Here is a 22,374-nt window from a genome sequence, read left to right as displayed (position 1 = left end):
AAGTACTTTTTATTTCTTTTTTGTTCTAATCTAATTTTATGTACCTATCTAATAATAGGTTGAATTTAATACGATTGGTAAGTGCTAAAATCAGTTTTCTCCTAGGTACCATTTGTTATCAGTATTTATAATCCTATAAACGAGCTTATCATATTGAGAACAACAACACATTGCATGGATTTATCGTATTAAAATAAAATTTGGGAAATAACATCTGATATGAAACTTACCATTGCTGAACTCTGATATTGACGAAAAACTTTATGGTTTGGTAGCAGGAAACGACTTAAAAAACACCATATTTAAAGAAAAAACTTTATATAACCAATTAATCTAAAGTAGTAAGAAAAGACATCTGGACTAACAAATAAGTTCAACTGGTCCTATTGACGCTCACAATCGAAATTATTTTACATTTAGCCCGTGTTAAAATTGTTGAAATCGATCCCAAATTAAATTAAACCTTTTAGTTTCGTGAGTACTCTGAGCCTCAAACGAATTTCCTAATAGCATCTTTATGTCTGTGCCATTAACCGAGACATCGTCATCTACAAGAGGTTCCGCGGAGTTGTTGCATTTACAGTATCATAGGAATTTGGCCTCGTAATCTTCCTCATCGTCATTCATCCTGGTGATTCTACGAACGTAGAATTTGGATTGGCTCCTAGTTTTGAATTCAACTTATGACATAATCATCCAAAGCAGGAAGACGTAACAATTCTACAAGATGATCAGGCTCAACTGCAAACGAATCCTCATCCATGTCCATAATATCGTCGTTCGTGTCTACATATTGAACGCCTTCATCACCATCCTCTGATGAATCAACGTCCCTTGTTTGTGCAGATTTTTTTGTTCGAGTGTCCAAACAAAAAACCGCTGCTTGTTCTTAGCGTTGTACAGGCATTGCGGGGTAGTTCAAAGCCTAGCGGCTTCTGATTGATACATACCATATGTATGGTGTACTTCCTGGGTGAGTCGCTCTCCCATTGTCTTCTCCAGCCATTGGTGTGGCTGAACTGTTCCTAGTGTAAGGAGGTGGCCTTTACCAATGGAGGATATCTGGAGCGCAGTACCTACATTCATTCAAATATCAAGCTTGTCATAGTGGATGGTAGTTAATGGTTAGTCAGGCTTTTCTATATTCTCTGAGAGGAGAATGACTTCTTTGTAGTTTTGGTATGGTCTATTTGTATTTGTATCTGAGAGCATTCACATTGTTTCGTTTAATTGGGTGTCAATAATCTTGGTGTGTTTGCTATTGAGTCATACCGCGGAAGCACATTCAGCTGCCAAGTATACAAGTCCGAGAGCGGATGAACTAAGTACGGAGGTTAAGGAACCCCATGTGATGTCACATAGCTTTTGGACTATATTATTTCGCGTTTTTAGTTTTGCTGCTGTTTTTGTCACAAGAACACAACAACAAAAACTAAAACATTGTTTTTCAGGACGTATGCGTTAATACTGGGCAATAACAAATGACATAATTAATTTCTTTTGTGTGTAAATATCCTATCAAAGCCGATATTTTATTTTTGGCACAATCTCCTTTCAGAAGGTAATATTTATTTTAATGAACATATTGTGACGTTTCAGATTTTTATGTCGAAACATACATATTTATACAGGGTGGTTCATTAAGAATGTCCAATTTGTAGGTTCTAGACCTCAAAATATTAAGATTTAACCCAAATCACTTATCTAAGATGTGACTTCTGAGTTACAGGGTGTTTTATTTATAAATTTCAAAACTATTTGTACCCAGTACTTTGACATATCCTTGTCATACTTGGCAGTAAGTGTAGGTACTGTATACCCTACTAAATCATCATAAATAAACGTTTCTGCTACTACCAGAGGCGTACGACAGGGGACAGTGAATGGTAGACCCTTCTCAAATTCTACGTCACTGACGGAATTACCGTTTTAGTGCAATTTTTCGATTCTCCAATACTTTCTATGTAAATAATCTCTTCATTTGTAACGATAATGTCATTAGTTTTCGAGATATTTGAAGTTACAACATGTAACGGCACAGTTATTTTGATTAATGTATAGTGCCGCTTAATTTTTAACGTCAAATATCTCGAAAACTAATGGTTTTATCGTTAAGAATGAATAATAAACTGTTCATTCTTAACGATAAAATCATTAGTTTTCGAGATATTTGAAGTTTAAAATTAAGCGGCACAATACATTAATCAAAATATATGTACCGTTACATGTTTAATTTAAAATACCTATCTCGAAAACTAACGACTTTATCGTTACGAGTGAAGAGTACATTATTTACATAGAGAGTATTGGAGAATCGAAAAATTGTGCTAAATTAGCAATTGCGCCAGTGGCGTTGAATTTGGCAAGGGTAAACCATCCACTGTCCCCTGTCGTGCGCCTCTGGTAGTAGCCAGAAACGTTTATTTACCATAATTTAGTAGAATGTATTATACCTACACATAGAATCTACAATTCAGAGATTGGACATTCTTAATGAATCACCCTGTGTAAGTATGTGTTTTGCTTCGAATTTATCATTTTCGTCCAAATATACAAGAAAATATAGTAAAATATACAAGTTAAACTAAACATTTATTTTTAGAAATAATTATTTATTCATAAGAAAGCGAATGGGATTTTTTTGTTCTATCAAGTGAGTCAGTTTCGTAAATATGATAAAAAGTTCTAAGAAGAAAAAATGTTTTATCATTCCGGCTCATACATTATATAATATCTTTTGATATCATCATTTAGAGGTGATGACTATGATTTAGGTGAAATCGTAGTTTGTTGTGGTCACCCTGTAACATTGATGACGATCACGTTTACCGACATGTCAAGCAAGCATAGGCGAAATAGCCAGTTTCGAACAAACGGGCAAATAAAGTAAATCTATGGTTGTAAATCGGCTATCGACCATAACAATATCCAGACAACTGAATGCAGTATTATCTTCTATTGTCACCATTTTACTATAAATTTTACAAACGGATTGAAATGTTGAATGGGTGCCGCGCCTTGATTCGAATTTTATACCATGTTGTCGGTTCGACGATTTTGAAAGGGAATTTGTGAAATTTTATAAGAAGTTAATTAGCATTTTGGAATATAAGGAATATTTAAGACATTTTTCAAAGATGTTTTTTATTTAATATCACCTGTTTGTATTTTATGTTTTATTAATATCTATCTCATCTTCCTTTATTTATTGCAACACAAGATAGAGAAATAAGTTCTTTCTATCTAAAAGAAATATTTTAGATGTCAAAACAGAGCAAAGTCGGTTAATAATCTAATGTAAGTTGCATATGTTTGGCGCAAATTTAAATGTAAAAATAATTGCCCGTAGGGCATTCTAACATGCTGTCAAAATTAAATCAATATGGCAGCCGGGAGTCAAACATAAATGTTATTCTATCAGTAGTTCAGAGAAATAAGGAAAAAGAATATCGTGTTGGTGACACAACCCCCTCCAGGCCGAAACCAAATTTTTTGAGTAGTATGGACATCTATAATAAAAACCGATATGTCTACTGCAGCCGATTTTGATGACATACATAGTTATAAACAAATAAGGATCAAAAAACGGTAAATTTTCGCTTTTTTCGTCTATTACCAAAAAGTTAAGCATTTTAAACAAATTTCAGAGTAAGAAACTCATAAATCGTATAAAAAACTTCAATATGGACTTCGCGGAATATGTATATCCTTATTGGTTGCTTAGAAAATTGCAAAATAAATCATAAATTTTGAGTTTTTATAAATATTCATAACTTATGTAAAAATTAACTGAGAACTTTCTTATTACACGGAATGATGAGACTTCTGGTGCTTAAATCATACTCTAAATTTCAAAGCAATTGGTCAAATAGTTTAAAAGTTATTTAATTTGTTTATCCCAAATTATTTTTTTTTTGTAACATTATAAGTGAGAAAATGATGAAGTTACGGTAATACTTTGGATAGTTTATGAAAGAAGAAGATTTACACTATTAATTTAATTAAAACAAATGACAAAAAATAATTCTAAATATTGCAAAATTATTTTGAAAGAACATGTGAATAAAAAAAGGGGCTAACTTCGTCCCTAATTCTCCTAGGACAGTATGTATTGAATTTGTGGTCAACATGTGTTATTCTTGCCATATTTTTGTGCCCGTTGTTTTATTGAAAAAGTTCTAGATCTTGAAATTGTCTACATAGTTTTCTCTTAATCCAAAGTAGAAACCTATTGACTTTTGGTAATGGGATTCCTTCTTCTCGTATTGTTAAGTATGCATTTTTCATTTTCTCTCTTTCATTTCAAGGAAAGTCCTCGACTTAAAACCCGAAAAAGTAGCAAAAACGAAGCCTCAAAGAGTAGTATTAAACTCTATTTTAAGTTTGTGTCGTATTGAATTTGGGGCAGTAATTTTTTTTTCTCATATTATTATGCATTTTATTTTTTTTTAACCAACTTTCCTAGCGACTTTCTTGTTAGTTAGGTTCCTTTTGATATAAGAAAGAAAACTATTTGATTTGATATCACTAGACTTTATTTTATTGTGGTACGTGAAAATAAACTAGCAGATTTGTTGGCAAAACAAGGCTCGAGAGAAACATTTGTAGGCCCAGATCCATTCTGTGGCATCACTAAAGATGCTACAAAAAACGAAGTTCCGAAATGGTTGATAAGGAATCATAAAAAATTGAACTTACGGACAAATTCAAATTCTCGGAAAATTTGATGATACACGAGATATTAAAACGGCCACCAGAATGGTGACTGGACATTGTCGTTTAAGAAAACACCTATAGAATAGAAACTAGGTAACGTGAATAAACCATGGTGTAGAAAGTTCTAAATAGCGCAAGAGATTGACATTCACATCGTAAGCCATTGGAATTTGCAAAGTGATATGAGTGATATGTGGCAGAAATTCACTTGTTAACTGAGGATTGAACTAGAAGAGATCCTAAAACTACCAATAAGAAAACTGTTGGCCTTTTTTGATTTCACAGGACTTACTTATTTTTTTCTTTCTCTGATTCTGGCCTTGGTTTAGAACTAGAACCTTTAGCCACGTAATTGTATAACTTATCACTAACTCAGGTGTAATGTGTAGTGTGTGTGTGTTGAGTAAGTGTCTTGTTACTTTGCAAAGTCGACGTCATTATCTTTGCAAAGAGACGCTAATTTTATCCGAACGTCTGCGGTCCCTCCGGTGAGTACCGATCCCACAAGGACAGAAACTATTTTCATTCATTAATTTATAATAAACGAAAAAATTCCCGTCCCTGGTGGGATTCGAACTCACTACCACTCGATCGGAACTTTCGATCCAAAGGTTAGGCGCTCTTACCACTGAGCCACAAAGGGGACCAGGACTTACTTATTATAGTCTATTTTTAAACCAAGAGGAGTAATTCAAATTTCCCGCGCCATAAGGCTTGTTTGTAATTGGTCCAACCTCAGGCAAGTTTATTCCACTGTCATCAAATTTTGACACTAATGACATTTATAAAATTTTGACACGTCTGTCATTTTATACGTTAATTAAGTTATATCAGCAATTTTTTCTATTTTCTGCGTTATTCCTTTAATTTTTAGACTTTTAGTCTTACCATCAAAGGCCGATATGATCAACCAAAAAAGAAGATGTATTTGGTGATATTTCTAGTGACTTTCTTAGGTGTGAATCTGTCTTTTTAGTTTACTCCTCTTGGTTTAAAAACAAAGCTTAGAGTTTATGGAAAAACAAATACACAGGTTTACGCACTGATGACTGATAAAAGAAGCGATACTTGAGCACTAAAAATAAATGAAGAAAAGAGTGTATGCTAATCTCAAGGACCAATTATAACATATTACACCTGTCATACCCTACGCCTACGCGGCAGAGAGAATGTACCTGACTAATAGATACGAAGAGAAGCTATAGAAAGGAAGATTCTTGAACTAATAAAATCCAAACGGAGAGTTTAGATGGTTATTTAACAACGAGATAAATAATCGGATACCTGGAGAAGATATAGTCAGACATTCAAAGGTTGAAGTGGCTCGAGACTAAGACGAGAAGAAGATAAATTAATAAAGAAAATATTAAACCTACAATTGCAAGACCTACAAGGAGATCAAAGTGCGGATGGGAAGACCGGGTCGGAGAAGATATCAATGGAATGAAAGTACCTAACTGAAGAAAAATTAATGGAGCTTAATCACCAATCGGGCGAAATCACACAACATCCTGTGAATGAAGACGTCAAAGAACAAGAAAACAAAGAAAAGGTGGAGTGATCCCCCTCGAAAAACGTATCGGAAGAGCCCATAATAATGGACAGCTTGTACTCATGCTCATACTATACTCATGCTCATAGACAAGTAACTAATACACACAAGCACATAAGCAGCACAACTAGTAAACTATCGCCGAAAAATTGTAATTAAAAGTTTGTGGATTTTACATTTTAATGACGCAGTTCTGGATCTTCACATTTGCTTGGAGAGGGATTTTCAATGAAATACCAACCAAAAGATATACATATAATGATAAATCCAAACAACTACATCAAAGACATATATCATAACTTATATGCATTAATTTTCCTAACTAGCGGGTTTATTAGGTTGAATTTGTCTTTCAATGGTTTATTTTTAATGTCAGCTAATATATTTTTATGCTTCAACATAACATATTTTCAACGAAAACTTTTTTTCTTTAATTTTGGACCTTGTTGGGTGGAAATTTTCCCATCCCCCGTAGATCCGCCACTGTAACGTCAGTTGGTATTTAAGTTGACATTAAATCATAAACGTCAGTGCTCAACAATAATGTCATTTTCATTGTCAAAATCATAGATAACACATAGATAGGGCTTTTCATTCACAGTCCTTTGTTTCGAGCTTCTGTCATATGTTGTATAATCCGTGTATATTTTTATTGTACACGGATTATACGACATTTGACAGAAGCTCGAAAGAAATTACAATCGATGAAAAGTCCTATTACGCAAGTACCGAATAATAGCGTAACGCGGAGCAGTTCGGGTCGGTGGTCTATATATCTCTCTCTACCGACGCGACGCTTAGCTTTCTCTCTCTAGCATATGATGACCGCTGCCTCTGTGTCTGTGTCGTTCCATTACTCCCACCTCTTGGTAGATACGCTCACACTCGTACGACAGACAAAGATAGCTAGACCACCGTACTTGATATTGGCGTTACACCCCGATGCATCGAGTGACATATAACTAGCCTGATCTGTTGTTAATGTATCTATGGTTACACCCCGATGCATTGAGTGGCATATCCCCAGCCTGGTCTATTGTTAATATGTATATGGTCAAAATACAGGTTCTTAGTAAACAGATGGTTTTATAGTATTATAATCCAAAATCTTATTATTGATATTGCACAGGCTACTCTAATTGGGTTTCTTTTTCGATGGTCCCGAGTTAATAGTTTGAGGAATAAAAGTCTCTGTTTTAACTACAATGGCAATTTTTTGAAAGGTGAACAATTTCCAAATTTTATTTAGATCAAAAAGAAGGAAAATTTGGTACACTTACAACACATGCCGTTTTTATTCCTAATATGTCACTAGAATATAGTTTATAGCTTTATATAGTTTGCTTCATTTACCATGTCTAAAATTCCTTTTACATAGAAAAATCTCGTTTTTCCATATCCGTATTCTAATTTCTAAACGTGGCATCTGCGCTTTTATAGTATATCTAGCAGGTGTCAGAGGCGCACGCGTGTCAGCCATTTTCCCCGGTGACTCGCCCAGTTGACTCAAACGCTTCGTACTGGAGTAGTTCGTACTCGGTTTTTTCGCGAAGTGTGTGAAATTTTTCGATAAAAAATGACCACCAATATTCAACAAGGTTCCCTTCTGGATGTGCTCAAAAAAAAGATGAGGCAGACCAAGGAGGAAATGGAAAGATACAAAGACGAGTGCGAGGAGTTCAACAAGAGGCTCCAAGTCGAAATTATGAGGAGAGAAGAGGTAGGCAGTCGTTTGTGCATTTTGAAACGTGTTTTTCGAGTCGTTTACCCACCAACTTTTATGAAACAAGCTAGTTTGCGTGTCTTTTTGCCTTTTTGCGCACAAAACAAGTCGTCGGAACGTGATTTCATACATATTTTTATGTCATAAAGGGCCAGAGTACGTTGGCCCTTAATCGATGTCATGATTACACTTTTATCTCGGATCGTAATTGTTTACTTTTTATTTGCATTGATAATAATTGAGATACCAATTTTATTACACGTATTTACCGTTACAGCAGATAAATTTTGTGTCTGGCCGTTTCTATCGACATCTCGAAACTTGACATCTGCATTCCTTTTGCACAGATAGAATCTATAATTGTTTAAATAAATATTTAGTTGTATTTTGTATTATACCGTGTTTCAATATGTGTCCGGTCAATTCAAAGAGTAACGGACCGTGATGACTTGTGGTGTAACATCTAACGTATTTTTATATAAAGTTGTTTAAATCAGATAAAGCATTAACTTTTCATAATGGTTTTGAAAATAACTATTAACTATTTTATACAAATCAAAATTGTCTTAAGGAACACCACTATTATGACACTTTTTTTGTAAATACATTCCATTCTATTTGAAAACTTGATCTCTACAATCAAGGTATGCTGTAAAAATTAATCTGTCAATTGCACTGTTTTATTAAGACAAAAGTCTGGAGATCAAGGTGGCCAAATGAGAACATTTTAATGAATCTGCACAAAATATGAAGCTGCAATGAAAATTAGCTTTTTCTAATAATATTTCAGAAGTATATCACCACCACCACCTGCAGACAGGTTGTTTCTAAAATTTTAATAGAATGTAGCATCTCCATAATCTGTCATTTATATCAAATATGAGTTCACATATAAATCAACATTTATTAGTGATATGTACTGCTACATTACTTTAACCCCCACAATTTTATCTTTTTATGGCACATCTGATTCTGTATTAGCAAATAGGTACTTGTTGCAAAAATTTGTTAAAATATTAATACTTATTTACGCTGTGGCGTTACAACCCTTCGTTGGTTTTAGCTGACTTGACAATCCCTCCATTCCGCTCTATTTTAATTATTTCAGGGGCAAGCCTTATTCAGATATAAATGTTACAGTGTTCTAAATTATCATAATATAACATAACAAAGTGGTTTGAGAAAAAATAATTCTATGAGTAGTACATACAGTTACAAAAAAGAAAAAAAGAATAAGATTACATATAGGTCAGTACAATTACAAACAAAAGATAACACATAAATCAATTCAGAAATGTTCCAAGGTATAACGGTTTTGAGTTATCTAATACATACAGGTCATGTAACACCAATCACAATACAAAAGCTCTGACCGAAAGTATTAAAAAGTTAGGGAAGAAATATGAATTTAAAATTTTCGAGGTTATTTAATGAGTTAGCCAATCGAAGAGTTCTAGGAATAAATGTGTTGTAAGAATAATTGAATCTATGAAAAGAAACATAAAAGGTTTGCACCTGCCTAGTCGAACGACTGGGGACAAATAGAGATATTTTGGAGAGAAGCTCGGGGCAGTTACACAGTCCATTGATAATTTTAAATAAAATTATTAAGTCTCTTTGTTTTCTGCATACCTCAAGAGGAGGTAAGTTCAGTATGTGCTCTAATGCAGAATAGTCATAGTATACATGCATCTTAGTGGCAGTATATCTCAGAAAATTGTGTTGGACAGCCTCAAGTTTCAGTTTATGAGTAAAGTAATAGGGGGACCAAATTGTGGAACAATAATCAAAATGAGATCTAACCAGGGAGAAATAAAGGGATTTAATAGCTGAGATGTTAGTAAAGTCTCTGGTGGTCCTCTTTATAAAGCCAAGCATCTTCATAGACTTCTGTATTGTACTGGAAATGTGTGATTTATAACTAAGGGCGGAGTCAAGGATCACACCTAGATCCTTAGTTTCAGAGGCAGAATGTAAGGTCAGATTATTTATACTATATTCGAAGATGATTCGATGATGAGTTCGACGAAAACGAAGAATATGGCATTTGGATGCATTCAAACACATACATTTTGCATATACCAGTTAAATAGGTGATCAATATCACCTTGTAGACTAAGTGAATCAGCCTCACATGTGATTATTTTAAAACATTTTAAATCATCAGTGAATAACAAAGTTTCACTTACTTGGAAACAGGGTATTAGATCATTGATAAATATATTAAACAACAAAGGTCCCAAGTGTGATCCTTAAGCATTTTGAGCAATTTTCATCCAATTCTCCACTCCCATGGTTTTAACCCTTTCAGCTCCGCTTTAATATTTCCAACCTTAGCTCCTGTGCTGGCAGAAATAATTTCATTTGAATACTTCATTTCATGGATGTGCTTACATGTCCATGACACTAATCGATAGTTATATATGGACATACGTACTCATCACCGGAGCTCAAAGGGTTAAGGTCTACTTGTATAATGTATTATCTCACCACTGGAATCAAGGTTGTCCAGATGGTCTTCTTCCAGATGGGACTCCTGATACCAGCCTTACTATTCTTTCGTCAGAGTGTCTTCTGGGGTGTTGTGCCCATTGGAGTCTTCTGGATCTTATTTCTCTTATTATATTAACATCATGGTTCTTCAAGCTCTTTGTTAGTTCTTATCCTATAATGTCCTGCTGCTCTAAGCACAAACACAAAGATCTGTCTTTATAACCGTGTGTTCATGTGACACAAAGTGCCATGTGATAAACATCTAACAAATTCATATAATTTCTATAATAGTCTCCATTTATGACTAGAGCATCTCTGGGATTCTCTGCTATCCTTGGACCTACAGTATATGGGCCATTCCACGAACATACGCCTGTTTTGGATTACTTCGACAACGAATATTTTACTGTGCAACATAAGAAGTACGAAAGTAAATGGCGCTAATAATTATTTCAATAAACAACAATGTAATTTGCAATTTACTTTCGTTCTTCTTATTTTGCACAGTAAAATATTTGTTGTCGAAGTAATCCAAAACAGGTGTATGTTCGTGGAATAGGGTATACAAGGAAGGTGATAGGGTCAGTGCTATGCTTCACCCACCTATTGTTACCCGTTTTTGCCCTATGTACGCATTTTATTTAGGCTGAGTCAACCTTGGGCCTGTCATCTATATTTAAAAATATTTAGATGTTGGCGCTAGATCTGGGGATAGATCCCTGGCCTTCTACTTGGAAGTCAGAAACTACTACCTGAACTATTTGACCCTTGTTAAAGACCTAACATAATTTCTTGATTTATATTTTTTAAATAATTTCCAGAATGGAAATCAAAACGTTAGAAACAGATGGTGTAATTTTCATTACAATCAATTGTAATTTAATCTCATATAAATATATTATTTAAATTTACATATACAGTGAAACCTCGATTATCCGTCAGGGCACCGGACCAAGAGTATGACGGATAATCGAAAAGACGGTTAACAGAACATAAAAAAAGATTAAAAATTCATGGTACAATTTTCAAATTTTTTTGCATGACTTGTTCGACAATATAAGAGGGATTTGTGTTCGTACAATCGAATCAATTTGGTTTAAAATATTCAGTAATCTTTTTTTGTTTTACTGTTGCCTCACATTTTGCAACCACTGAATTTCTTAATCGGCCTAAGGCCATGTAATCTACTTTATTGGCTTCTTCTTGTCAATAATATCACTCGATGAATTGTTGCATGTGCGATACAGCTTCTTTACGCAAATCTCTGTCAGTTGCAATAGCATCATCGACATCTCCACCATCAAATTCCTAGTCTGTGTCAGCTTGTGAACTGAATCTGTTTCGTCCACTTCTGTTGCCATTTCAACGATTTCATCATCTGTCAGCAATCAGCGAATTTCGTTTGGCTTAAAGCAATACTTAAACAAAATAAATTGATGACTCAATTTTTGCTTATGTAGTCAATACAACTTATGTATGAACCCTGACGGTTAACAGAGGTGACGGTTAATGGAGAGACAGATAATAGAGGTTCCACTGTATATCATTTAATTATTAAGATGTTAGAAACAAATATCTAATCATGGAACATACTAGGTAATCAGTGTAAGATGAAACATTCATGAAGTTAATCATAAAAACAATAATCAATGCACTTTGAACCCTTATGAACGACTTATGAAAAGTAAATATGTATGCTGTAATACTTAACAAAAATTTCAAACTAAAATTAAGAAAACTCGACTCATAAGTATTAGAGACCAATTTTTAACATAATAAGTAACTACAAATAAATTCTTACAAAATATCTATGCAAGTAAAATTACCGTTTACAATTTTTTTATAATTGAAATAAAATCAATCTGCTATTAGAGGTTATATACAATCATAAAGTCCAATAAGCTTCCAACTCATATCTAGTTTTGGACATAGATCTTTTGGCAATAAAGTGGGTTCGTTAAACATAATCTTCTAAACTAATGGTTTTAGAAGATTCAAATAATGATAACGATATTTGAATGCTATGCTGGAACAACATTGTAACCGCCAATATTTCCATATGTGGGTTTTCCATAGAACAATGTTCTGTATGAGCAAAATAATGTACTGGAGACTGAAAATATTACAAGAGTTTACTATAATCTATCACAGGGGTCACCATTTAGATTCCCTGATAGACTAAGAGCCGCTATAGGTGAAAATTCTTAATCATTTTAGGCACGGCAGGACCCTATAACTTAAATAGTAGAACCTAAAAGAAAACGTTTGAGCACTGTGCTGTCACTTTTCAGTGGCACATGCGTCTACAGTGGCGCATCAAACTTTCCACTTATGGACGGGATACATAAATTAAAAAATACCCTCCCTCATTACCAGAATTTAATTTTTTTCATTTTTTTAAGTTTTATGTGATTAAGACATAAGATTCATCGTAATTTTAACCCACCACCCCCTTCTCCCTGCCCCCACCGTCGAAAACTTTATTTTTCAATTTTATTTTTTTTTGGTGGGATGCAATCAATTTCAAAATTTCAAAAAATTTACACGCATAGTTAAGGCTTCTATAAAACACGTCTATTTTTTATAGACCTGTAGGTTGAATGTACATAACCTCAAAAAAATTTTAAAATTTTTTTTTTGAAAAAAAGTGTATAACTTTTTTTTGGGGATAGCTACAGATCTAATTTTTTCTTAGTCTTGTGTATTTTATCAAACACTATATTTCTAATTTTTTTCAGATTTTTCTGTAACGTTAGTCACCTTCAAAAATCCAAAAAACTGTTTTTTAAGGGGGTTTTGGGGGGTTTCAACGTGTTTTTCTGATTTTTAAATATTCTAAAGAACTCAGTTACTTCAAGTTACATATAATCTATAAAAACAAAATTGATTTGATATATTATGAAGTCTATAAAATAGGGAAAATCCCCCAAAACCCCCCAAAAAACAGTTTTTCGGATTTTTAAAGGTGGGGAGACTTACGGAAAAATCTGAAAAAAATTAAAAATATAGTGTTTGATAAAACACACAAGATAAGGAAAAAATTAGACCTGCAGCTATTCCTCAAAAAAAGTTATACGCTCTTTTGAAAAAAAAAATTTCTTTTAATTTTTTGAGGTTATGTACACTCAACCTATGGGTCTATAAAAAATAGGCATGTTTTATAAAAGCCTCAACTATGCCTGTGAATTTTTTGAAATTTTAAAATTGATTGCATCCCACCAAAAAAAAAATAAAAACGAAAAATGAAGTTTTTGATGGTGGGGGCAGGGGGAAGGGGGTGGTGGGTTAAAATCACGATGGATCCTATGTGTTAATCACATAGAACTTAAAAAAATAAAAAAAATTTAATTCTGTTAGTAAGTTCTGTTAACTTTTAATTTATTTATCCCGTCCATAAGTGGAAAGTTTGATGCGCCACTGTCGACGCATGTGCCACTGAAAAGTGACGGCACAGTGTTCAAACGTTTTCTTTTAGGTTCTACTATTTAAGTTATAGGGTCCCATCGTGCCTAAAATGATTAAGAAATTTCACCTATAGCGGCTCTTAGTCTATGAGGGTCCGTTTCGAAAACCTATGACATTTCCAGAGTCCGAATTTAATGCTACCTGTGTCTGGTTGTTTTAATTCGGTTTCTTTGCGAATTCTTGTTAAAAATTATCCCCTATAAACAAATTCAATGGGTGCCGTGCAAAATTTTTGAGCAGAAATTGTTTAACAAATTTTCTTAACAAATTCAAAACATCACTTTTTTGCCCACGAAAATATACATTTAGCATTTTTGGGCCATTCTAAACAAAAAAGATCTTGTCATTTTGTCTAAGCTTGAAAACTCATGTGTAAATTATTATTTTTGCGATTGTCAAGTGCCTAAATTGAAGATTCTGATGTGTAATCAGGGCTTATTTCAATTTAGACTGTTGTTTTTATTGGCTTATTTAATTAGCACATTGAAAGCATTAATAATAAATTTTAATAAATGTTAAGTATTTGTTGAGAATTTTTGGCAAAGTACATAAAATATGACAATGTGTAAGTGCAACAGAAGCACCATAAAGTGCAATGCGTGGTGGCTTTATGTCAAGTGGAGGCACATAATTAACAATTAAAAAACAATGTCTATATTGAAATAAGCCCCTACTACACGTAAGAAAGAACCTTGAAATTGAATGTATAAACTTCAATTTAGGTACTTGGCAACCTGAAATCTAATAATTTACACATGAGTTTTCAAATCTCAAAAATGCCTATTTTCGCATTTTTCAGATTTTAAATAAACTCAAAAACTATCAACTTTTGAGAAAAATGACAAGAGACCTTTTTTGTTTAAAAGTACCAAAAACCGAAAAAAACATTTTTCAGGACAAAAAGATAATTTTGAATTTGTTTAAAAAAATTGTTTTGGCCGAGATTCTGGTTCTTCTGATTTGTTTAACAAGGAAATTTTTGAAGAGGAGTGTGCAAGGAAACCGAATCAGAAACATTTTTCATTGGCCTCACAACATACATATATAACAAGGAAAACTAATAATATCTGATTGTTTTTTGTCCACTGTAGAGTTGAATATTTTCCTGGTACAGTAAATAAAATAATATCAATTTATTGTGTATTGTTTTGATGTTATTATCAGTAACACACAAGTATTGTAAATAATTGTTACTGAGGATCTCTTAAAAGCTAGGAATTTATATTTTTAATATTAATGACATCTTTCTTAAGTTTTTAAACATCTTCAGTTTTGTACATAGTTATTAACTTTCTTTAAATCCAGTTTCAAAAACATTCAAAATATTTTCAAAATTGCCAAACACTTCATTCTGAATTTAATGATGGTCTGCGTCTGCACAAAACTAGCCCATTGGTGACCCCTGGTCTATCATCATCATCATCATCTACTGCTGGATATAGGTCTCTTTCAGTCTTTGCCATGTATTCTGTTTTGTGCTGTGTGCATCCAATTTTTGTAGAACTATTTTATGTCATTGTCACTAGACATACCTAATTGGCTGAAGACCTCTAATTCAATATGCTTCTTGTCTTGGTCTCCAGTGTAATATTTGCTGTGGGCATCTGTTATCTGACATTCTAGCTATGTGCCCTGCCCAGTTCCATCTTAGGGTCATAATTTTTTCTATGTCACTTTTGTTCTTCATCTTATTTCCTTGTTCGTAATTTGATCCCTACGAGAAATGCCTAACATTGAGTGTTCCATGGTTCTATGTGTAACACAAATTTTATTTCTTAATTTCTTGGTTATTGTTTCTGCACCATATGTAAGTACTGGCATACTTTTAAAATCAGTCTATCATATTACGCTGATAAAGATTTTTTCAAAATGATCAATAATTATAACATGTTTTTCCTCAATTTTTCCACAAATCTGATTTGGCGTTTACAAAATTGTTCCAGCATAGTGTTCTTTTATTTTTTAACATATTTATTTGCCTTTCTCAAATTGTAATCATCATATCATTAATGCTAGTTGGACACTTAGAGAAAATATTTAATTGGTACTTTTTGTTTGAAAGCAAAATAACTTTAATCATATTATAGCAATGACTTTACAATTATATTGATTTATGTTCATCTAAATGAAATTACTATTCATGATGACCATATAATATTTACAAATAGGAAAAACTTTAGTTTAAATGTATATATTTAAACTGAAAGACATTAATTTGATTTATTTTGGTATCTGGGAATATTCAGAGAACTAGATTTTTTACTTCCCAATTCATTGTGACTAATCAATTGTTTCTTGATGAGTAATTAAGAATATATTCAATGGATTCTGACAACTTTTATTTCTTGATTTCTACTCATAATTTTGTGATAAATGTTCTTCTATTATTGTCATTTACTTTTATTTAAATGAAACAAATGGAAACTGCCTTTTAAGATTTTATTAATGGAATATGTTGATTGGTATTACTTTGTTTCACTTTTAACCTTCCGTTACTCGCGGCAATTTTTTGTGATCGAATACTCGCGCACGGTGCAGAAGACCGGGTCCAAAAATATGAGTCAGCAATATTTGAAAAAAAATTTTTGCAAAATTGTGTACAATTATATTATTTAATGAATATATGATCATATAATTTTGTAGATATGCGTTTGTGTCGACATTAAATTACTTTAACAAAAAGTAACTTTGTTCATCATCATCTTCATACGTTTCCTCGTCAGTCGATACTTCCTCAAATAATTTTAATAATCTTTGCTTCTCCTTCTCGTAATCCATATCTTAATATAAATAAACAAATATATAAACATTAAAAATATGAAAAATGTCTTAAATTACCTTACTAATTAAAACTGACTACTTTTAATTACCTTACTAATTAATAGGTGTTGCCTAATAATAAAAGTACAACACTCTTTTTTACACTGCACGTGTACTTCACACACAGTTGACTGATGACTAAAGACCGGATTATATGTTCCTGTTTTGACTGAAATATGTGCATATATATGTCTGAAATATGAGTAAAATATGTTGAAAATATTCCCTAAAAGTTTAAAATATGTTCCAAATATGTGGAATATGTGAAAAACATTTTAAAGTAACAAGAAAATATGCATTACAAAATGTATAAAAGTTTTATTAAATAACGGTAAGTACATATATTGACAAAATTAACCTAAATATACGAATGTATACCTATCTAGTACCTATTACTATTACACGTTTCTACATTTTATTCCTTCTTATAAAAACAATTCACAATCAAATGTTTTTAAATATTTTCAATAGTAAAATTATGTCGCCTATCCGTTAGTAGTAATTGTATGTTGAAAATCTTTGTTCAACATCAACTGATGTGATTGGTGCAAATTTTATAACGTTAACAATCTCCGCATTTAAATTGGTATTGACATCAAAATCGCCCCAAAAATTATTTTTTTTTTGCTTCCTGTAATAATAATTTTAAATCACTATTTTTCTGTAAAGTTTCAATCCATTTTTTATTTATTGACTGTCCAATTTTTCCAGAAACTTCTTCAGCGTTTTCCTTAAATTTCTGAATTAAATTAAGGGACTCTTTTAGTGGAAACGATTCAGTTTCATGATTGAGGATGGTTTTATAAACAAATTCATAATTCGATTTAATAAAACAAAGCTCATTGTGCAGTGATCTGTTTTCTAAAATTTATTTGCATTTTAAAATCGCACCAATATTTGTTTCTTCAAAACATAAAATTAGTTCTTTTATATGGAGAAAATGTTCCGCATAAAAACAGGCAGCTTTTAAATATGTTCCCCAACTTGTGATTATAGGCTCCGGTGGCAAAGGAGTATTTGGTAATTTTTCTTTATATATCTGAATCCTTAAAGACGATTTTAAAAATATTTTCTTCACGTTGCTAATTAAACTATTAAATGTAGGAAATGAATTTCGAACGCCACTCTGTCTAAACCATGCGACAAAAACCCGTCACATGAATTAAATTGGGATATAAAACTTTTAGTTGTTGGCCAGATTTGACCATGTATGACGCAGCATCGGAAACCATAAGCAAGATTTTGTTAGCTGGAACAATGTCGGGAAGGAAAAAGTTCATGAATGCATTATTTATAAACCTAACCATTGTTACATGGTTAACTGTGTCAAGCTGTTTACAGCGAAAAATATGTCAAAATATGCCAAAATATGTTAAAAATATGCCAAAATATGTTAAAAATATGCCAAAATATGTCAAACGGTCGAAAATATGTTCAAACCATCAAAATATGTTAAAAAACCGAAAATATTCTAAATATGTAAAATTAAATTAGTGTCAAACGCCTTTAATTATCATAATTCGTCCACATCCTGAAGCGTTTGATTGTATCTTTGATGGTTATCGATATGCAAAAAACATATAATCCGGTCTTTACTGATGACTGAAGAGGTATATGCAGCAGCAATTCAAAATCTCCACTACAATCAGAGTTATAGGAAGTTATTTAGAGGGCCGGTATCATACACCGTGTGCGAGTAACGGAGGGCTAAATGCAAGAAACCGATTTCAGTTGTACTGACATGAATTACTATGTAATTCTTTAGTTGGAAGTTAAGGGATGATGACCTATACTTACTCCTTAAAAATATTTATATGCAACATTTTAGTACATCATAGGGGAAGAAACAACAGATCTGACGTTGAGATTATGGAATGAAAAAAATTAAAGCACATGACAACTATAAATACTAAGGAGCAATACTAAATAAAGAAAAAAACAGATATAGACAGGAAATCGAGGAGAGAATATCACTAGTGAGAAGAGCAGTTTTAATGGTATACAGTGGCACAAAGTTATAAGCAAAAAGTATCATTTCCAACAAGATTTTAAAGAATATCTCATACGTTATAATGCTGAAACTTGAAGATGTACAGAATACGAAAAAAAAGATTGAGCATTATGGAGATGGATGTATGGCGAATATCAGTAGCTTATTCAAACGGAACAGAGTGAGGAACAAATTGGAAACGGCAATACGTTAGACCAAAAACAAGTAGAATATTGGGTTAGAAGTGGTCCATATTTGGATGTATCTCACCTATTTTTAACGATCTCTACTTTGGTCATTTTTTCTGTATTTTGGGCATATTTTCAAGTGAAGAAATGTTATGGGTTCTATCCTATAAAAATTTAAACTACCACTTAAAATACTACTTTTCAACGAAAACTTTTCGTTTATAAATTTGCAAAAATCTGTGTGTTATTGCGTCGCCGCTCCTGAAATACTTAGAGCAAGTGTATCGATGGATTCTTATGTAGTTTTGCCTTCTGAATCCAAATCTGAAAACGACATTTCGATACCTCTAACCGTCTTCGAGATAATCGACCTCAAACTCTAAAATGTGACGTCACAATCCGGTTATCTCCTACCGACGCACTAAACGTCAGCTCAAATGGTTGATTAGGAAGTAGGCTACTTTTTTAAATCTCGATTTGTTAAACATAACATGGGTTATTTGTTATTTACATTTGAGTTTGACACTTCGTGAATGTCAAACTAAATTTTAAATTAAGTATTAATAAAACATCAATGACATTTGATAGTGAATTTAATTATTATATAAAATAAATAAGATGTTCAAAAATACAATTTGAGTATAATATTTTAAAAGCAATAAGTTATTAACAGCTCTAAAAAGGTTTATACCCGTACGCCCTCCCCTTTATGATAAATGGACTGTTCCATTTGCTACGAAATATGAAATTAAAATATACCTAGTCGGTTCGCTAAACTCGACACAACTGGTTAGTGATTTTAGTAGGTAATTTTTTTGTTTTTTGAGAATTTTGCCGAAATTGGCAAAATTACTAAATATTTAGTAATTATTAACTATTTAGAAATTATTTTTTTGTCGAATTGGCAAAATTATTGACTAAAATCACTAGCCAATTGTGTCTGAGTTTAGCGAACCGACAGTATATGAAATAATATTGTTTGGTATAAAAAAATATGGTCTGATATGTGCAATTACATCCTTCTAATGGAAAAAAATATTTGAAGATTTTTCTCAAATTACGGATACTAACAACATTTTCATTTATAACTCTTTTATTTTTAATTTGACGAAGAAAAGTTATTCTTCATAAAAAGCTCTTCATGTTCTAAGATTTATGATGCAACCATCATATATAAAATTTTATTAATTTTATACGAGGTATATAAAAAATATGAAATTCGATCAAGAGTAAACTACCTTTATAGTTCATAACATTTAAATTATAATGATATAATTGCACATTAAAACATAATTATTAATTCTAACCTACTTTTCATAATAGCAATTTTCCATATTATGAATTAAAATACGTAAATATACAAAGTTTTCGTTATGATAATGCTCGCATTTTCAACTTGTTTTTTCTATATTTAGCATCTTATAGATTTAGATAATATTCATTAAAAATTAGCTTACGAGGTAAATAATTTCACATATTACTCCCTATAGCCCATTCACTCACGGTAAAATATTGCAAAACCTCTGAATTTTAAAGAACCGCTTGGATTGACATGAAATGTGGCATACACAGCTAGCATGTCAAAGAGAAAAGTGATATTCTGCCAATGTGTGCTTTTGCTCTGGGGGTGAGTACCACCCCTTCTCAGGGGTGAAAAACATACGTTCAAAATAAATCCGGAAGTGGATAAACTGACTAATTCTAAGCAACTTTTGTTCTATATAGGTTTTTCACTCTAGTCAATACTTTGCTTGCGAAATCATTCTTGCATTCTACTTTTCATTTTTAAACGAAATAAACCCACGTTTTTAGATGGTTTTTTGCAAATAACTCAAAAAGTAAGTATCTTATCGAAAAAAATCTGTAGATGCAGCAAAATCAGAGTTGTAGCTAATGAAAAATAAGTTATTTGTCAAATTCCAAATCGAATATTTCAACGTGAAATAACCAAAAAATGAAGCACTTTATGGGGAAATCTCATCACAACTTTTTTAAAGTGTTTAAAAAAATGCTTTTTCTGTTTTTTTTTTAGTTTCTAGCATCAAAAGTAACCCAGTTACGCTCAAAATAAAGCTGATCTTTTTTTTTGTAAAAAAAAAATTGTTAAAATTATCTCCTAATTAGCATCCCAAATGAGATTAATCGTTACTGCTTCACAAGTTACTTAACCTACAGTTGAGTCCCTGAATCTTTACCCGTGCGTCATCATTTAAAGCATACGAAATAAGTCGATGATAAGTCGGAAATTCGACTTATTTCGTATGCTTTAAATGATGACGCACAGGTAAAGATTCAGGTACTCAACTGTATTATTGTTTATAATATGATCTGTAAGTTTTATCGGTTCAAAGTGTTTATTTTTGAAGAGGCTGTAGTTGAAAGGACTTGAACGAGTCACTAATCACGAGTGTATGCAAATTTTGAACAGCCATAATAATATTCTAATATTATCTTAAGCAATTTTTGTCTGACAGAAAAACAAAAAATCCAAAATATTCAGAAAAGCAAAACCTACACTTTTTTACTCATTGAGATTTTTGGTATCACTAATTAGACAAGGCGAAAACGGCGGGTTCGAAGGGAAAAATATTCCCATGAAATTTTTTTGCATAATCACATTCGTGAGACATCCCAGATTAAGGTTCAAGAAGTCGCCTACGTGAAAAGTGGGCCAATTTTTTTTCAAAAATTCTTTTTTAATCAAATTGCAAGAATCAATATTTTTGGCCCGATCAATTTTTTTTTTAATTTTTTGGACCATTCTGGACAAAAAAGGTCTCTTATAATTTTTCTCTAAAGTTGATCGTTTTCGACTTATAAGCAATTTAAAATTGAAAAAAACGAAAAATGGCGATTTTCAAGGCTTAATAACTCGGTTAAAAGCTATTATTATGAAAGTCAGTATATGACTAAATTAAAGTTTAAAGCCCCCCCTACAAGATCCTGAAGAAATTTTTGTCATTATTTTATTACTAAGCTGTTATTTTTAAGTAATAATAATACGCGCCATGCACGTGTGCGGGGCTGTAAATGCTGAGTGCGAGAGAGAAGCCATTCCAGCAGTCCAATTGTGCATCTTACTCGCACTCACATTCACAGCAGCGTCAATACGATGTAACCACTTATTGTTATTAATTAAAAATAACAGCTTAGTAGTAAATTAATGACACAGATTTCTTCAGGACCATGTAACGGCGACTTTAAACTTTGATTTAGTCACTTTCTGACTTTCAAAATAATAATTTATGACCGAGTTATTAAGTCTTAAAAACGGCCATTTTCGCGTTTTTCAAATTTTAACTTGCTTATAACTCGGAAAAAGATCAACTTTAGGGAAAAATTATAAGAGACCTTTTTTGTCCAGAATGGTCCAAAAAACCTTAAACAAATTAGTACGGGCCAAAGATATCGATTTTTGCAATTTGAT

At 32.3% G+C, this 22,374-nt stretch overlaps 1 protein-coding gene across 26 annotated transcripts in view; it reads left to right on the top strand.

Annotated features, from left to right (window-relative positions):
- LOC126889414 (tropomyosin-2) overlaps nt 1-22,374 on the top strand; it is a 174,604-nt gene that overhangs the window by 62,268 nt on the left and 89,962 nt on the right. For 2 of the 26 annotated variants that reach the window (XM_050657702.1, XM_050657701.1), the window contains exon 1: nt 7,726-7,988. The exons of 21 other annotated variants lie outside the window; for them this stretch is intronic. In XM_050657702.1, the coding sequence (XP_050513659.1) occupies nt 7,845-7,988 (144 nt within the window). In that variant the 5' untranslated portion in view covers nt 7,726-7,844. Of the gene's footprint in view, nt 1-7,725; nt 7,989-22,374 lie in introns of those variants that run through there. 3 more of the 26 variants (XM_050657700.1, XM_050657699.1, XM_050657703.1) reach the window with 3 other exon arrangements.

This window comes from Diabrotica virgifera, chromosome 8 (genome assembly GCF_917563875.1).
Source record: "Diabrotica virgifera virgifera chromosome 8, PGI_DIABVI_V3a".
Lineage (NCBI taxonomy): Eukaryota > Metazoa > Arthropoda > Insecta > Coleoptera > Chrysomelidae > Diabrotica > Diabrotica virgifera.
Note: the sequence above shows the minus strand (reverse complement) of the source record. Positions and strands in the feature narration are given on the sequence as shown.